Genomic DNA, 17,888 nt, shown 5'->3' on the forward strand with positions numbered 1-17,888 from the left:
GACATTTAAGGGCATAAATTATGCCAACAGTATCGCATCTAAAAATGCCCTTAACTGTAAATCTTCGTCCATTAATATTTCCAAAACAACTAACTATATGTTTACATGCCTTACACTTACCACAAACATATGCATCCGGGTTCAACCTCATATTATATAAACTGACAGGAGGCATGACCAACTTCCCTCTAACTAAATTTTTTTTAAACTTTTTCCAACCTTAAAAGAAAAATTTAACTTCTCAAGTAACCATGACTGTGAATCACTGCTGGATTGCATATACTACCAGTAATATTTCACCAAACCCATTAGAATCTCTCTAAAACAACTGTAAATAGTAACAAAATAAATATCGGTCTGAGTTCCATTCAATGTGGGGCCAACCCCATTAAAACTTGGATAGCATTCCCTCTCTCTGTTTTGAACCCTAGTAATAGCTCTATTAATAATAGACCTGCTATAATCCCTACATTCAAACATAGAACGAGTTCTATAAATCTCATCTTGAAGTTTTGTAGAATCATTACATAACCTACTAATCTGCACCATTTCCCCATAAGGCAAGGCTTCAATAGTGTAGGTGGATGACAGCTTGAAGCTTTCAAATATTGGATACTCCCATCAAACTTCCTATTTACTTTGGTATGCAATCCATTCAGTCCAGAGATATCCAATTCTTCATCCAAAAAGGAAACTGTTTTACCTTTTTGTATGCCATCAAATGTTGAGTTAAATCTATTACTGTATAGTCTCTCTAAATTCATTCACCCTATCTTCTCCCCCATCACACACAAAAATTAGGTCATCAATAAAACTACCATAATACTTAACATGTTGAATATAAAATAAAGACCTATACAAATATTCATGTTCAAACATCCCCATGTTGAGGTTGGCATACGAGGGAGCAAATGCTCACCCCATAGCCGTACCTCATCTCTGTTGGTAAATTTCACCATTAAACTAAAAAAAAATTGTTACCAAAACAACAATTCTACAATATATTCCATGGCAGAAGATTCACCCAGAAAAAAACTAACAGCTTCAATACCAAAAGCATGAGTAATATTAGTATAAAATGCCTCAATATCCAAATTAATAAAATATATGTTCATGTTAAGCTTTACATTTTTAATTTTGCTAAGAAAATCAAAAACATTTTTGATGTATGCGGGTAACAACATAACCGTAGGTAATAAAAGTTGTTGCAATAAAAGTCCAATGTTATAAGAAAAATATTTTCTACCAGATACTATGGGATGTCCAGGTGGATTAAATAAACATTTGTGTAATTTAGGCAAGCAGTAGCAACAGGCAAATATCAACACTGTTAGCATTAAATTTCTTTTTTGCATCATCTTTTGAGATGTAACCCAGTCTAACACCCTTACCAATCAGATCTACATATTCATTAATAGCCGACTCATAGGCAGAAAAAGATACTTTCTGGTAAACATTCACATCATTAAGGTGCTTATAACGCATATCCAAATACTGGATAAAATCCATAACAAGCTTGTTTCCTTATTGGAGGGTTTAAAAATAAGGCCGTTTTTACTCTAAGCTACTAGAGCAGACCACTCTTCTTTAGCCAAGTTATACACAATATTGTTAGGGCTCTTAAGAAATTTAAGTATTTTTTTCTGCATTTTCGACTTTTTAAGCCTTTCGATTGCTATTTCTGCCTGTTTTATTCTGCTATTACCTATTTTTACTGTTTTTAATAGCTTGAATTGTTTATTGCACTTGCTTGTTTAAGTTTTGCTTAAAAGTTAAACAACAGGCTAATACACTCAAGTGTACTAGCTTTTGATAGCATTTAGTCGAAAAACACAGCATTTATTGTATTTTCTGCCTTTCTGAAAAAAACTTGAAAAAAAACAAAAAAAAATACTCTTGTTTTCCATACTTTTCTAATAGTTTGTTCCAGTGATCAGATTTTGCTGATCCCTGGGCTTTGTCTTGGTTCCTGTTTTCTCCATTTTCCTTGTTTGGTCAGGGGTAGTTTCTTTACTCACTAGTGGGAGTAGGGAGTACTGAGCTGCCTGTTTGTCCTCAGAGGAGTGGTTTAAAGCAGTAACTTGTAGTTTATTGGCCATTTTGGGTCATTTCCTGTCTTTTCCAGCCCCCTGCTATAAAGCACGCTTTGGCGCGAGTTAGCGCGGAGCTGCCACTGTTGCACACTAGGGCAGCGCCGGTTAATCAGGTTTAAACTATTCGGGCTACCTAAAGTCCACTCTTCAAATTTTCCCTTAAAACTACCTTCCTCGAACTATACTACTGATCAAATCAGCGCATCCTATAACTAAAAAGATCATCTCTACTTGACTCCAAGTAGACTATTCTCTATCTGTTAAACCTAGCACTTGCTCCTACAGTACTTATTACCTTGATACGGCACTCTTGTCATAGATAGTACCCCAAAAGGCAACCCCCATTTCACGGTCACCCACGTCCCGGAATCTTTTTAAAGTTTTTGTCTATCCTTCTAGCATGTCGAGGATCAGTTGCTAGTGTCCTCTCCTGCTCAGCTGGTGAACCTGGGAATATTGAGGCAATGTTACAATTGCCTCATGTACACAGATAACCCTCTCCTCCTCCCACAAAACACAAATACATGCGAGAGATGCAACTATACGGCCAAACTGGAGGCTGAGCTCTCTCAACATAGGACTGGCAAGACCAGTCAGGAGGAGAAGGTTACCACACACACTATAGACCCAGTCTCACATAGTACCATTACAACCTCAAATCATACACATAAACACACGAAGACATACTCGGAGGCTCTGATCAAAAATCTACCAAAACAGCAGAGGCCACCAAAGCAGACACCCAAACAACGACCACCTCAGAACACAACACCTGCAACACATAGACCTCACAGTCAGAGTTTCAAACAGTCACAGCCCTTAAGGCCAAACACAATGCCAGACACACTAGTCATTGGTGACTCCATAGTCAGACACACTGACGTCCCGCTCACCAGACTGAGTAAGGAGAAGGTCACATAAGCTGCCTGTCGGGCGCTAGAATCCGCCACATAACGCAAGTACTCAGGTCTCTCAACAGCAAGTACAAATATGACTCAGTCATTGTCCACGCTGGTGTAAACGACCTGAGACGTACCTCCTTGGACTACATGAAAAGAGACATTGAGGAGCTCTCTGATTATGTAGCCCAGGCAGGTATGACCCTGACCTTGAGCAGTATCCTACCTTCACCAAGAATGATGCCACAATACAGAGGTAAGATGATCAGCTTTAACAATTGGCTTAAACACTGGTGTCATTCAAAGGGGATCCAGTATCTGTCTGCCTGGGATGACATGCTGGACAAGCCATGCTGCTTCAAGGGACGGCTTGCACCTGTCACCCTGGGATTCGGATATTGGCAAAGGCTCTTGCCACCCCATAGTGCCTTTTTAGGCAAGGCTCAAATTCTAAACCTACCACCCTAGAACACAAAAAGGAAAAAACTAAGGGTAATGCTGCTCAATGCCAGAAGTCTAAATCTCAAAATGCACGCACTCGAGGCCCTTCTCAGTATGGAGAACATCGATGTATGTGCTGTGACAGAAACCTGGTTCAAGGCTCCTGAGAGCACCCCAGCGCTATCAGGTTTTACCTCATATCATGCGTTCCGGCCCCAAAATCCGGACAATACCAAGAAAGGAGGGTATCCATATTCATCAAGGACACCCACACCTCAAGACTGGTGGCAACGCACGATGCATCAGAGACCATCCAGGTGCAATTAACCGTAGGCAAGACTGCTTTGCAAATTGTAGCATGTTACAGGCCACCCTCACAAACTCAGGAACCTCACATGGCCTTCCTGAAAACACTAGAGGGATAAATGTATCACCAAACACCATCATACTAGGTGACTTCAATTACCCTAATATAGACTGGGAACACTACTCAAGCCCAAACACCCTAGCCCAAAAGTTCCTGGAATTCATAAACTCAAATGCCATGGAACAACTAGTCACCATCCCCACAAGAGGAGATAACATACTTGATCTCATCATCACGAACATGGGAGCACAATGTTCAACACCGGAGTATACCCCTCACTGGTGAGATCAGATCACAAACTAATCTCGCTGGAGGTCCTCATCCCACCCCACCTGAAATAAAAAGACCACAGTAAAGAACTTCTCAAAAGCCGACTTCACACTTCTAAAGACTAGTGTGGTCTCCTTTAAGGCCCCGAGCGGGAAAACAGTACTCAAGCCGCTGAATCACTTACAAATGCCTTCTACCAGCACCTGCAGGACTGCATGGATAAGGCAATCCCAAGCAAAACAAAGACTCTTTGTACCAAAGGCAAGCGTCCAGTCTGGTGGACCCCAGCCATAAACAAACTCTACAACAAAAGGAGGAAGCTACTACAAGATAGAGCAAAATCCTTAAAAGGTAAGACACCCTTGATCACTATAAGTAAAAAACTAAGAGCTCTCATAAAATCATCCAAAGCAAATTTCGAGAGAAAAATAGCTAAAGACTCAAAAGACAATCATAAGGCCTTTAGCTATGTTAGAAACCTAGGAGGAAACTCCCAGATATGCTCAGAACTAGTTCAAAATGATGTGAAGATTACTGATCCTACAGACATTGCCAACATACTGGCTGACAGGTTCAGTGCAAACTTCTCCCCTCCCCAAAGGAGAGATATCTATACCAAGCGATTGCAGCCCCCAAACATCTCCAGCGCCCAAGTGAGAACTGCTCTCTCCAAAGCAAAAAACACAGCATCCATGGGACCTGATGGTGTCCCTGGCTGTGTGCTCCACGAACTCAATGAGGAATTAAACCCACAGCTAGGACAGCTGTTTAATCAAAGTCTTACCTCTGGATACGTGCCAGGGGTGGCGCACTGCAACTGTGGTCCCACTTCACAAAGGCGGTGCCTCCACCGACCCTGGAAATTACCGGCCCATTAGCTTGACAAGCCTTATCTGCAAAGCCATGGAGAGGATCATAATGGACCTCATAAATAAAGACATAGGGAATTTGCAGACTTTGGATCCAACCCAGTTTGGCTTTGTCAAAGGCAGATCATGCCTTTTAAACTTGGTTGACTTTTTGAAACAGTCACCAAAGCCATTGATGAGGAAAGGCAGTCCATACAGCCTACCTCGATCTGGCTAAGGCCTTGATACAATACCCCACTCGGGTATCATTGAAAAACTCATCAGCTTAAATGTTAACCCATACATCACAAGATGGGTTGCAAACTGGCTGAGTGACAGAACCCACAGGGTCAGAGTTGCTGGCGCCATGTCAGACTCAAAGCCTGTCACAAGCGGTGTCCCACAGGGCTCAGTCCTGGGCCCACTCTTGTTTGGCATCTACTTTTCCGAAGTACAAGCAAACACAGGAGGGTTATGGCTGACAAAGTTTGCAGATGACTGCAAACTGGGCCATAGTAGAAAACACATCTGACACAGATATCCTTCAGAAGGGTCTCACAGAAACGGGTAACTGGTGCCAGAGCCACGGCCTAAAGTTAAATGCCAAAAAATGCATAGTCATACCCTTCGGGAAAAACAAGGTTACCCCTAGCTACCAAATAGGTGGCAATCCACTGAGCACAGAAGAAGTTATCAATGACCTGGGGACCCAGGTTGATAGTAGTCTGTCATTCGACACCCATGTAGCTAAAGTAGTTAGGAAGACCTTCTACATTGCCCACCTTATCATGAAGGGATTCTCATCTAGATCAAGGGAGGTCATAGTCTCCCTTTACTCATCACTCATCAGACCAATGATTGAGTACAATGCCCCATTCGGAATGTATCTGACCCGACACTTGCAGCAGCTGGAGAGGCCACAAAGTTCCTCACCAAAAGGATAAAGGGTCTCAAAATCTGTCCTATGCTGCCCGACTGAAAGAACTCCAGCTCTATTCAGTCGCTTACGCTTGCTCAGAGGTGACCTTTGCCTAACATACAAGGCCATGTCAAACCCAGATTTGATGAATATGCTTCACCTCAAAAATCTAGATCCATCAGAGCCACAAGGGCGGAGACTTAAACCTCGACACGGCTATTAATAGGGCGTGCTGGAGGGATAGATTCATCACCCAAAGACTCCCTATGCTGTGGAACAAAATCCCGGTACATGTGAGGCAGAGCACCTCGCTGGCCTTGTTCAAGAGAAATATTGACCAATGGATGGGAGATCGCAGATATACCCCAGGGATTACCTCAGTGTCACTGCTCGACAGAGGCACAGCAAAATAAGGGGTATAGTTCCCCATACTAAAGGGGTGGCATAAGCCACAAAACGATGGGCTAGGCTTGTAAATGCCCTCGGGCAGATAGCCTAGTATGAACCTATGAACCTATGAACTTCCTGTTCTACTGAAAAAATTAACATTTTGTAAAATTCTAACACTTTTTATTAAAAATAGAAACAAGCCTACCTTTACAGAAATCATACTAGTGTCAAACAAGTAATAAGCATTAGGGTATTTCATGTGATACACATGAATAAAAACTGTCATCACCTGAAACAGAATCTTTGACATCTAAATCATTATTTACAGATACTGCCTTATTAAACATCACTTTAAGTTGCAATTTTCTAACAAACCTAAAAATATCAAACTTGATTTCATGTAAATGTGGTATAATAGTAGGAATAAATTTTAAACAGACTTTTCACAATTGCGAAGTAAATACCCAGGCATGTTAACAATATATGTATCACAGTTACCATTTACCCCTTTTATGTTGTGGAAACTGTTGGAGTTGCTGCTGCCATTGTCCAGTAAACTGTCCTTTTCATTTTCTATTCTGAAGAGCCCCATATCGAGAGTTCGTTCCATTCCAAAAAGTTTGTTGATGTTGAGCCCCATTCTGGGGTAGTGAAGTTGTGGAAAGTAATTTTTGTTCAGACCAGTGTTATCCTTTTCACTGGATGAAACAAAATCTGTAGAGACATGCGCTAAAGTAAAAGAAGACTGTTCATCTCGTCTGTTCCCCTGTTTGAAAGATACTCGCTGTGTAGTTCTCTTATGGTCAGTCCTAGACAGGAAGAGCGTACCATTATAGTCGTGGGTGTCCCGTGTAAGTTTGTTTCCTCTCCATGATCTCCTTTTCCTGACCCTGTAATTTAGCAGTAATATCTTTTAGTATTTTGTCAAGAAACTCCAAACTGGTCTTAGAGATAAGATTGGTACACGTAGAAGTAATTTCAGTTTGTAGCTTCTGTTTCAACCTGTCCTGCTCATTTAATAGAGACCCACTCCAAAGTACATTTGTGTGCTGCACACACCCACCTTTTATGAAAGTCAATGTCTCTCTCATCGTTCATGTCAAAAGGAGTAGCGGGGGTCTTTATAAGCCCTCAACCCACGGGGGGTAATGTTCAGTTACACATTTATTTAACCTGTGAAGATTAAGAAACACAGAGGTTTCTTTAAATAAAAAGTTTTTCATGTGAGTCGCACAGTACCTTGGTCTTGGGGTTCAAAGAAGCATCAAACCTTCTGCCAATATTCGAAAAAGGGACTGGAAGGCAATGGTTGCAGACTGCCATTTAAGCCACACATTCGAATCCTCTTTAGGTCCACTACCAGATCCAATAGCAGCCTCAGAAGTTTGTAAACTAACATTAACTTGCCGCAAATAATTGTCCATAGGGCGTTGCTGCGAATCCGGCTGACCTTCACAAAAATCTCCAGGAATATCCAAGTTAGGGTCACTGGCCATACAAAGTAATGTTAATACACAACCCAAAACAAAAAGTTAGATGAAAACCACAAACAAGTGACCCAATAAAAGACAAATAAGCTTTAATCATTCTCCGATGCATCGGTTGCAATACCTTCAAGGAGAATACACACCAAATGAAACACCCAGTATAAATACTGCATCCAATTACTCAATACAAATTCCAATTGAAAAATCACATTCTAGAGAAATCTCCAGTTGAGTTCAGAATTCATACCTTTTGGTATTCAAGTATCAAATATAAGAACATAAATAGCTTCTTTATATAAACGTCTGTCTGTAAAACAAATATCAGTAGAAACATGTTCAATTTTCTCAACTTATTAGAAAATCTAGTCAGTTTTTCATTTCCTTCCATCTTAGGGTTCCATGGAAGGTAGTCACCAAACCATTTCCTCATGGATCTCAAAATCCATTGGAAGTTATTCTGCTCATGGTAAAGCCTTACAGGGCCATGTCAAATCACACGCTACCAGGGTAGCTGCTTCCTCAGCTGCATTTTTCAAGGGGATTGACTATGCCTCAATTCTAGAAGCTGCCACTTGGGCATCAGTACACACATTTACCAAACATCGCAAGCTGGATCTAGCGTCTACGGCTAGAACTGGGTTTGCCAGGTTCATTCTTCAGGGTCTATGGACCAAGGACCCCTATCCTCCACCCAAGTTCATACCTAAAAACTTTGGTAGTCCTCCCTACTGTTATGAACACTGCAACATGTGAATAGAAGGACATAGAGGAGTAGTGTAAAAACTTGCTATAACCTTAGATGTCCTCTTCCATGTTGCAGTATTTAGTACCTCCCTTGATTCCCCCTTTTGCTCACCTACCTATTATAACTTACTTACCTGTGGGCACATCATCATCTTGCCTTCCTTTTGACTTCTCCACTAATCACAGCCTAACAAGTACTCTTATTCTAGTCCACATGTGAGTGTCTAGGGTCTAACTACCTTGACCATCCTTAAACCTCCAGGAGTACTACTGTATGCAGCAGTCCATTCTGAAGATGGTATCTGCATACGTCACTTTTATACCGTACTTTGCTTTATGGCCCTGGTGTAGGACGTCACATGTACCTCCCTGAAGCAAGACTTTAGTATACTGGCTGGATGCTGGCACTGCAAGCAACAACACCCTCCCTACTGTAACGAATACTGCAACATGAAAGAGTGGGACATTTAAGGTTATGTTAAGTTCTTACACAACTATTCTTTATACCAAAAGTAAGGAAGGGGCCAACATAACGAAACTCATTTAGACCTATCTAGTATTAAATCAACTGTAAAGTCTTTGACTGGATAATATATGATATAATGCTTAAAAGAGAAGTTTTATATACTTTAATTATATTCTAAAAAGAAGTTGGTCATGACTGGAGTCCCTCAGGGCTCTGTACTGGGCCTGTTTCGCTTTCATGTCGACTTCTCACAGGTCAGAGCCAATGTCAAAGGCCTCTAACTCACCAAGTTTGCAGTTGATTGCAAATTGGGAACAGTCATTGTATTGCAAATTGGGAACAGTCATTGTATCCCCCTCCCAAGATGAGGAAGGCTAACATTGACAAATGCTTCATACCAATGCCATGGCTTAAGACTCGGTTCCAAGAAATACATTGTAGTAACTTTTTTGGAAGTTGGCCTGCGTCATCAATAATATACCCCTAAAAGCAGATACATGAGTCAGGGATGTGGGAACTTTTGTAGATGGACACATTAGTCAAAAGGCTAGGTTATTGAGGCATTAAGAAAATCCTTCTGTGTTGCTCATCTTATAAGGACATGTCATGTAGGTCCAGAAGAGGGGTTATCGTACCACTGTACTCTGCCTGCATCAGATCCATCCTAGAGTATAATGTCCCCTTCAGTATTTACCAGACCAGATACATGAAGCAGCTGTGACATCACAAAGTTTCTTTACGAAAGGAGTAGGGGTAGTAAACCCAAAGTCCTAAGTTGATCACCTCAAAGCCCTTTCTGTTTACCTTTCAGAAGTGTGTATGATAAGTAATATTTGCCTGGCATACAAGGCATCCCCAAAAACTGTGCTTTAGCAGAAGTTAAATAACCGTCATAAGTCTTATGAAAGAATAGCTAACTTTGAGAGAGTAAATAAATGATTTTATTAAAAAGTTTAAAACTGGAATAAAGAATTTCGGATTAAGAACATAGAAATCTTGAAATTACACCAAATCACAGTTTACTCTGTCAGTTTTTATTTCACTTGATTCAGCGCATGAAAAGTCTAGCTTTTATCCAGTGTTTGTGATTTGAATAATATAACAAGATAAGTTTGTCCAATGATTGGACCCAGTAAGTGGGGAGTGGTATATCTATTTTCTAGGATTTGATTTTAAGTGTTGGGTAACTGGAGGGTTTGCTATTACTATTAACTGCACTGGTAACAGCAACAGTAATCTAATATTTTATTGTAGTACACCAAGGATGTGCTGTGAAAATTGTTCACTGTTTAAAAAACAAAAAAATAAATATGATGTGTTCTCAGATGTTATCAGTAGTTTTTAGGGTTTGTTTCCTAGATGCTACAATGTTTGAGTGTAGCACATCACATGGAAGCCATTAAATGGGCAGGTGGTATGAATATTTCAGGGCTTTAAGATGAGAGAATTCCTAAATGTAGAACCATAATGCTTGGAGGTATTTTAAGATACTTTATTGTACCTTGACTGAATGCCCGTAGAATGTGAACATTTGTGGAAAACAAGTTAGACCTTTGTTTTTTGTTGATGCATATTATGACTGTTTAGTAGAGAATGACTTGAATGTTGTGTAAAAAAAAGCTGTACATTTAGTGTGCAGTTTTCTGTAGACAGGAATTAAAGGGATATTACTCATTGGAATATTCCAACACTTTGTTAAACTTCAGTAGCAGAGCTCTTGTATTCCTACATTTCCATTATTTTATTTCATTAAAATGGTGGCAGATTCCCCCCTCTTGGTCTATAGTACTCTGTTTGGCTGTGCTCACAGTATGCTGTCCATTATGTGAGAGCTGAACATCCCCAGGCTAGGTGAGAACCCTACAGGTCCATTAATTTCTGTCCAGGAAGTTCATTTATTTCTCCAGTGGTGAGAGTCTAATGTGAGGGAACAGGCCACCTAGTCTGTCTTACAGAGCAGACCATTCATGGAGCTCTATCCTCTTGATTGGCTCCTTTGAGGACCACAATCCTTGGGAAGGTGTCTGGGCCTTTAGAAACGTGCATTTGAGAGCATACATAGGCGTGTGTGTGCACACTCCCTCTAACACGCACACACATGCCAGAGCTGCTTCCAGTCCCCAAGGATGGTTGACCTAGCAGTAGCCACTCACTCACACCCATCCTGACCTGTCCTCTCTGAAATCATGCTGCAAGTCAGACAAGGGTCACTTGAGGTACAGTCACTGTTTTATCCATCTACACCATGAGGTGGGTAGAAAAACATTAATGATTTCACTTTTGCTCAATAGATGTCCTTCCTGTACTTTTAGTTCTGTTAGTTTCAGGTTTACTTTTTGTTTGAACTGAGAAGTAGTGAACTTCAGATATTATGTTTTCTGTGGTGGTGTACTGTTAGAGAGCATATGTTTTGAAGAATGAAAATCTATCCTTTGTAGTACTAGTTTTCTGTGACTGAAAAAGTTTTGTTGCTTTAGTGTGTAGAAGCTCTTATGTGTTGTGTTGTCCTTTTCTCATTTAGGTGAGTCAGGATGGCAAGTCACTTCTTGACAAACTTCAGCGACCTCTTACTCCAGGTAGTTCTGACTCTTTAACAGCTTCAGCCAATTACTCGAAAGCAGTGCAGCATGTTCTTGATGTTATCCATGAAGTGCTTCATCATCAGAGACAACTGGAGAACATCTGGCAGCATCGCAAGGTCCGTCTCCATCAGCGGCTTCAGCTTTGTGTATTCCAACAAGATGTGCAACAGGTGAGTTAGGAATTGGTTGGCAGGAACTTAAAGCAGCACATAAAGTGTACCTGTTTACCTTGAGAGTACCACTCCTGGCATAGTAGGAATGAACTGATTTTAGGTTACTCCTAATTTTGATGCCTCCTTTCTATTGAGGTGTAGTTTGTATGTGGTTTAGGTAGTTAATATAATTTCATTTGATGAGTTTTGAATTTTAAACCACTGAAATTCATAAATTAACTTCTTAAGATTTTGTGTTGTCTTTTTGTTGTTTGGTTACAGGTGTACTATGTGCAGCTACGTCTGTTTCATCAGTATGAATTTTTTAGTATTGATTTTGCTTCCTTTTGGATTACTTTGCTTAAATGTGCTGTCTGCAGACTGCATTTCAAAGTGAGATGGAGTACATAAGTGAAAAAAGTGACAGTGATTGAACCACGTTTGTGGCATATATGGTAGAACTCTTAAGGATTAATTTAGCAAGTTTTTATCTGAGGAATTGGCTGGGGAAGTTGACTTGTCAGCTGATTGCAGGTTTTGTCCATCCTGGCAGAAGTTTGGGTGATATTCTCTCCATCGGAGTGTGTATGTGGCAAAGGCCTGGAGGAATTTCTCCATTTTGCCTAAGGCTGTTGGGACAGTGATATGCTAACTAATACATTGCTCTCTTTGAGGGTGTGGCATAGTAGCATGGATGCATTTAGGCTTGTGGCTGTGATGTAGCAGTCATTGCACATTAATTGCCAGAGACAGCAAAGGTGTCTGTGAGGTGAAAATTTGAAAATCCAAGCAAACATTAGACCTGCTGGTTGTACCTGGATTTGGTTAACCGTGTGTATTCAGTCTTTAAAATGAGATATCCTTCTCCATAAAAAATGATTTGAGGTGCTAAAGACAGGTATGATAGATGAATGAACAAGTGATTGAGCTGCCAGGTGGGGGTTGACTGTCATTCTGTTAAGGGCCCAGAAATTATTTATTTACTTATTTGGTAAGTTAAGTCCTGATGGTTTAAAAATATTTTCTTGGAGAACAGAATTTCAGCAAATAATTTGCTACTGTTTGTCTTGTAGTAAAGTTGCAGCAAGCAGCAGCCATGCCAGAGCAAATATAATTATGTAGCCTTACAGATAAATGTGAAGTTATACCCAGTAGTACCAGTAATACAGCACATTGCACAGATGGCATTGTAGTGGTAGTTGAATAGTACAGTGTTATCTTGCTTGTTGGGCCTTTGTTATTGTCAACTATGCCACCTTTTTTGTTATGCTATATTCTCTAGACTTTTCTGAGGAGCTTGTAATAGTTCAGAAAGTACTTCTACAGTTGGAGTTGCACAGTAGAAGTAGGATAGGAGTGTTAATGCTGGAGTTCCACTGTACTGCCTGGAAAGCCTGCTGTTTTCATTATTCAGTCATATTACCAGCAGTAAAAAAAAAAAAAGCTAAACTCTTAGTAGTGCATGGAGCTGCATGATTATGGCCTGACTTTAGGTTAAGGACAACTTTGTTAAGCACTTTTCTAATGCAAGAAAAGTGTTGATGGGTTTTAATCTCACTCTATAGTATAACAATAGCCACCACAGAATAACACCTTAAGCTTTTTCACGGTTTAAAAGCTGCTGTGCACTTCATTGAAAAACGCACAGAACAACTGTGACAGAGTGAAGTATCATAACAGCTTTTAAAGCCATGTGTTCATTAGACAAGTGCTTAGCTTTTAACCGCTGTCTCTGTGACTTTGCTGTTGTACTGCTTTCAGAGCTGTAAAATACTTAGAACACCTTCATTTTTTTCCCTGTAATTGATAGTATAGAGCTCAGTACTCTTCAAAGAATTATGATCAGGTCTCTTCTGTGATAACTACCTGATGCCCTTCTATTCCCATGTTGAAGTATTCCAAACATGAGGGATCCTCCGTCTGAGGCCACCAGAACATCTGGCCCAAATATAAAAGCTTAGCCTGGCTGCTGTGTGGCACGTGGGATGTCATAAGTAGGTACCATAAATGGTGAGCCATAAATGTGATGTCTGCATGCACAGACCTCAGAGCTTTTGTGCTACCAGTCGAATGTCATCTCACTCATTTTGCTCTGTGTCAAAGACACCTCAACAGATAAGTACTCCGTTGGGGAACCTTTATTTTTCTAATTATGGTTGCTGTCCTTTGCTTAATGTTTAGCTGATTCTGTCCATGTCATCTAGGATGGGAAAATGTAAGTGTGGATGTCAAATCCTGCACAAAGACAGCTCCGACCTCTGCCTCTTTTGCTTAGGGCTTTCTCACAACTACAAATCCTGCTCTATTTGCCAGTCGTTCATTCCGAAGACCCTCCGCAGCTGTCTAGCAGCCCCTAATCCTTTCATTGAGAACTAACACCGTAAAAGACTAGCCTTGGGCATGGAAGTGACGCCTGGTATGTCAGACAAACCACCTAAGAAAAAGGCCAAAGTTTCAAGGCCTGAAGTAGCACCTGTCTGTTCAGGGGCTGAGGTATGTCCTATGGCTTCAGGGACTCTGGCTGGTTATGTTTTGGACACCACTCTAGTTTCTCTGATTGACACTTCCATGGAGGTTATTCTGACATCGGTTTCTGATGGGGGGGTGGGGTACGAGGTTTGCCTGAATGCTCTTCGCTACCTTCCATTACTGAGGACACGTCCTCAGTTCCTACTATGACCTTGGATCCTAGACTATGCTCCTTAGCCCGGATCTAGGATGCCCTCACTCAAAAAGAAGCAAAAAACTAAACACTTGTCTGCTTCTCCTGAGGGTATCTCCGATTGACAAGCATTTTCCCAATTCCTTTTTCAGGCCTTCATGGCCCTTAGACCTGCTACTTCACAGGCCCATTGTGCTCTGCAACCCTTGAGCCCTAGCCCTGCTTCCTTAGGCCCCTTGCCTCAAACTCCAGAAGAGGAATCTTCATCTTCTGATGACTCCCTTTCTTATACTTCTCTTCCGGTGAGCAATATAATGAGGGGGAGGCTAGTTGTGGAGTCCCTAGAAGGTGACTCCCCATCAGAAGACATTACATTTGATGAAACAGTTACCAAAATGAGGGAGTATTACAAGTGGGATTCCACTCAAATGACAGAGGTTCAAAAAAGATGATATGAGCTTCTCCAGCTAGAATCCCTTTTTCCCCCTCTGTCATCCCTACATACTTAGATGCCTTTGCCTCATCCTCCAAAGCTCCTGATTCTCGGCCACCGGCACCAGAGAGACCAGACAGTTTCTGTAAAGTACCTGAGAACTGTAAATTTCTCATTACCCCCCCCGCGCAGACCCTGTGGTTATTGCTGTAGCACCAGATAAGCAATCCAGATTCCCTCCTCTTTCCTTCCATCAGATAAAGACAGCAAAAGGATGAAAAGCTTATGGAAGAAAATTTATACATCTTCACCCCTGGCCTTCAGAGCAATCTGCTACCAAACTCTTATGGTGAAACATCCCTTGGTTCTAGTATGCCAGGCTATGGACCAACTTAGTTCTGTAAGGGATTCCTCCAATAAAGCACAAGTTATGTCTACCCTCTCATTGGCTGCACAGGTCACTTGGCACTCCATAAAATGCATCTATGATGCTGCAGAAGCATCATGTAGATCAGGTGCCTCTGCTTCTGTACTTCGGAGGTATTCCTGGCTTAGGTTGCAACCTCTGCCTGATGATTTTAAAAGTAAAATTATGGACGATCCACTTAAGTTTTCTAAGAGTTGCCGGTCCCTAAGCATCTCTTTGTATCACCAGTAGTGAAGTTTCACAGAAACTACCCTGCCAAACACAGATGTCCTTCAAGGATGCATCTGCAGTCATCACATATGGGTTGGCCTGCCTCAGGCAGCCCTTCGGTTGGCCGGATTCCAAAGTCTGGGTCCGGCGTCGGCTGATGTCGCCCTTTCCCCGACGTCAGAGCACCTGGGGTATAAAAATGTCAGCCGACGCCATCTTCGTCAGTCTTTCTTGCCGCGTGGTGCCCGAAGCAGAAGCAGTTCGCAAGTGCCGGTCGGCCAGCTCCTGTAATTCAGCTACCGAAGACTTCAAAAAGCTAAGTACCCCGTTGGGGACTCTTTCTTGCCTCAGCCGATGTCAGATAAAGTTAATTGCTTAACTTGTGGGAAACAAATACCTCATAAGGATTTCCACTCTTACTGCCTCTCCTGCCTAGGCCCAGACCATGACGTCTCGGCCTGTTCAGCCTGTGCATCCTTCAACCGACGCACTCTTAGACGTCGGGCATAGTTTGCAGAGGAATTTTTTGGGGCTAGTTTTTCGTACAATATGCCGTTGGAGACTCCGACTTCACATTTAATTAAGAAACGGAAGGACAAGGACCGACGCACGCGGACTGCGGTTTCGGCTGAAACCACGGCCAGGCCTACCGCGAGTGTCTCGGTCTCGGCTGAAACAGAGTCCTTGGTACTTCCAACCACCGAAACCGCTCAACCGACAACCTCGGCCCTGGCTGAGTCGGTTATTGAATTTCCAACTGAAACTGGTGTCCTGGAACCTTCTGACACCATACCTTTAGACAAAACTACACCAGCACGTGGTGCAGCCAGGCCTCCTGCATCCATGTCCATTAAGGCATTCTCTAGGGCTAAAGCTGCTAAATTCTCAAAAGCTTTACCTTCCAAGGTTATCCCTCAGGGACCCACTACAGGTTCACAGATTCTAAGCTTAGCAGAGGACCTTATCTCCTTAATTAGGGGCTCTCAACCTCATCCGGACAGGGGCTCTCAACCTCCTCCAGGCAAAAGGCCCAGGGTTGAGCCCTCTGATCCCCACTCCTCAGATGAGGCCTCAGATGGTTCAACTCTCTCGGACCACCAGGAGGAGGCTTTTTCGGCCTACGAGGATTCTGATGCAAAGGAATCTATTCCTTCGGCCTCCCCTCCTGAAGAGTTTTCCTTTGGGGAGACACTCCACACTATGAGAGAGCATTTCCAATGGCAGGGCCAGGAATTCTCTGATTCCAGGAAAAGATTAAGGACCTTCTTGCATTTGCCTCAGCATAGACCTTTGGCTATACCTCCTGTTTTAAATGTCATTGATGGTGTACTCTGAGTCTAGCACAACCCCTGATTCTCTACCTCCGACTCCTGTCAAACCCGATGGGTACTACAGGGTCCCGGACTCACATCTTCACCTTTACAAGGCCCACTCTGCTGATCCAGAAACTATTTCCCAGGGCCCTAAAGGGGTTGCAGCTGCCACTACTAAAAATCCTCTCCCCTCTGAAAGGGAGTCTAGAGCTTTAGAGAGATGGGGTAAAAAAGTGTATACTTCTGCTACTCTTTCTATGAGGGCATTGAATTGTCAATTTCATATGATACAGTACCAAGAGTATTTGTTAGATGAATTGCATAAAAAACTGTCTTCACCTGAATCCCTAGATCGCAAATCACTTCAGGATCTGGTACATAACTCCCAACAGGTTAGCAACCATTTCTTGCAATGTGGTTATGATGCATTGGAAGCTTCATGTAGGTCAGCTATGACTGGCGCAGTCATACGTAGGCATGCTTGGCTGAAGGAACACTCTCTGCCAGACCATGTCAAAGCAAAGCTTCTGGATGCTCCACTGGAAAAGCAAAAGTTATTTGGCTCCACGGCCCAGGAGGTCCTAAAGAAATTTGAAGCAAAGGCAAAATCTGTACAAACAGTCAAAGATTTTCTCCAAGTCCAACCACCAAGATTCAGCAGGAATTGGCCTTCCAAGAATTGGTCCTTTCCAGATTCAGAGAGGTTTCAGAGAGGCAAGAACAGGCGTGCCAGAGGTAGAGGGCAAGCTAGAGGCTCCTGCAGAGGACGTCAATGGCAGCCTCCCAACCAGAGAGGTCATGCAGGACCTACAACTGCTGCTCAAGGACAGACTCAATGACTTTACTTTGACACCGCCAACCAGGGCTCAATTGGAAGCACCCTTGGGCGGAAAGCTTTCTTTATTCTCAGAAAATTGGCACAGTATTACAAGGGACAAATGGACACTACAAATAATAGACAAAGGATACAGGTTCCATTTTCACACATTACCAAAAAGAAAAGGCATGCCAGACCTGCCACCGAATCAAAGGGGGTAGAGGCTTTGAAACAAATCTCCAGCTTAATGCAAATGAAAGCTATAGAAAAGGTTCCTCTCTCAGAACAAAGCCAAGGATTTTATTCCAGACTATTCCTTGTTCCAAGAAAAGAAAAGCAATGGAGGCCTATTCTTGACTTGTCCGCAC

The 17,888-nt window shown here is 42.1% G+C and overlaps 1 protein-coding gene across 1 annotated transcript in view; it reads left to right on the forward strand.

Moving 5' to 3' along the window:
- Window positions 1–17,888, forward strand: part of TRIO (trio Rho guanine nucleotide exchange factor) — a 5,137,669-nt gene that overhangs the window by 899,858 nt on the left and 4,219,923 nt on the right. The window contains exon 9 of the mRNA XM_044065600.1: window positions 11,446–11,676. Coding sequence (XP_043921535.1) covers window positions 11,446–11,676 — 231 coding nt within the window. The remainder of the gene's footprint in view (window positions 1–11,445; window positions 11,677–17,888) is intronic.

Source organism: Protopterus annectens, chromosome 3.part0 (assembly GCF_019279795.1).
Source record: "Protopterus annectens isolate FY-2018-M chromosome 3.part0, PAN1.0, whole genome shotgun sequence".
Taxonomy (NCBI): Eukaryota; Metazoa; Chordata; order Ceratodontiformes; family Protopteridae; genus Protopterus; species Protopterus annectens.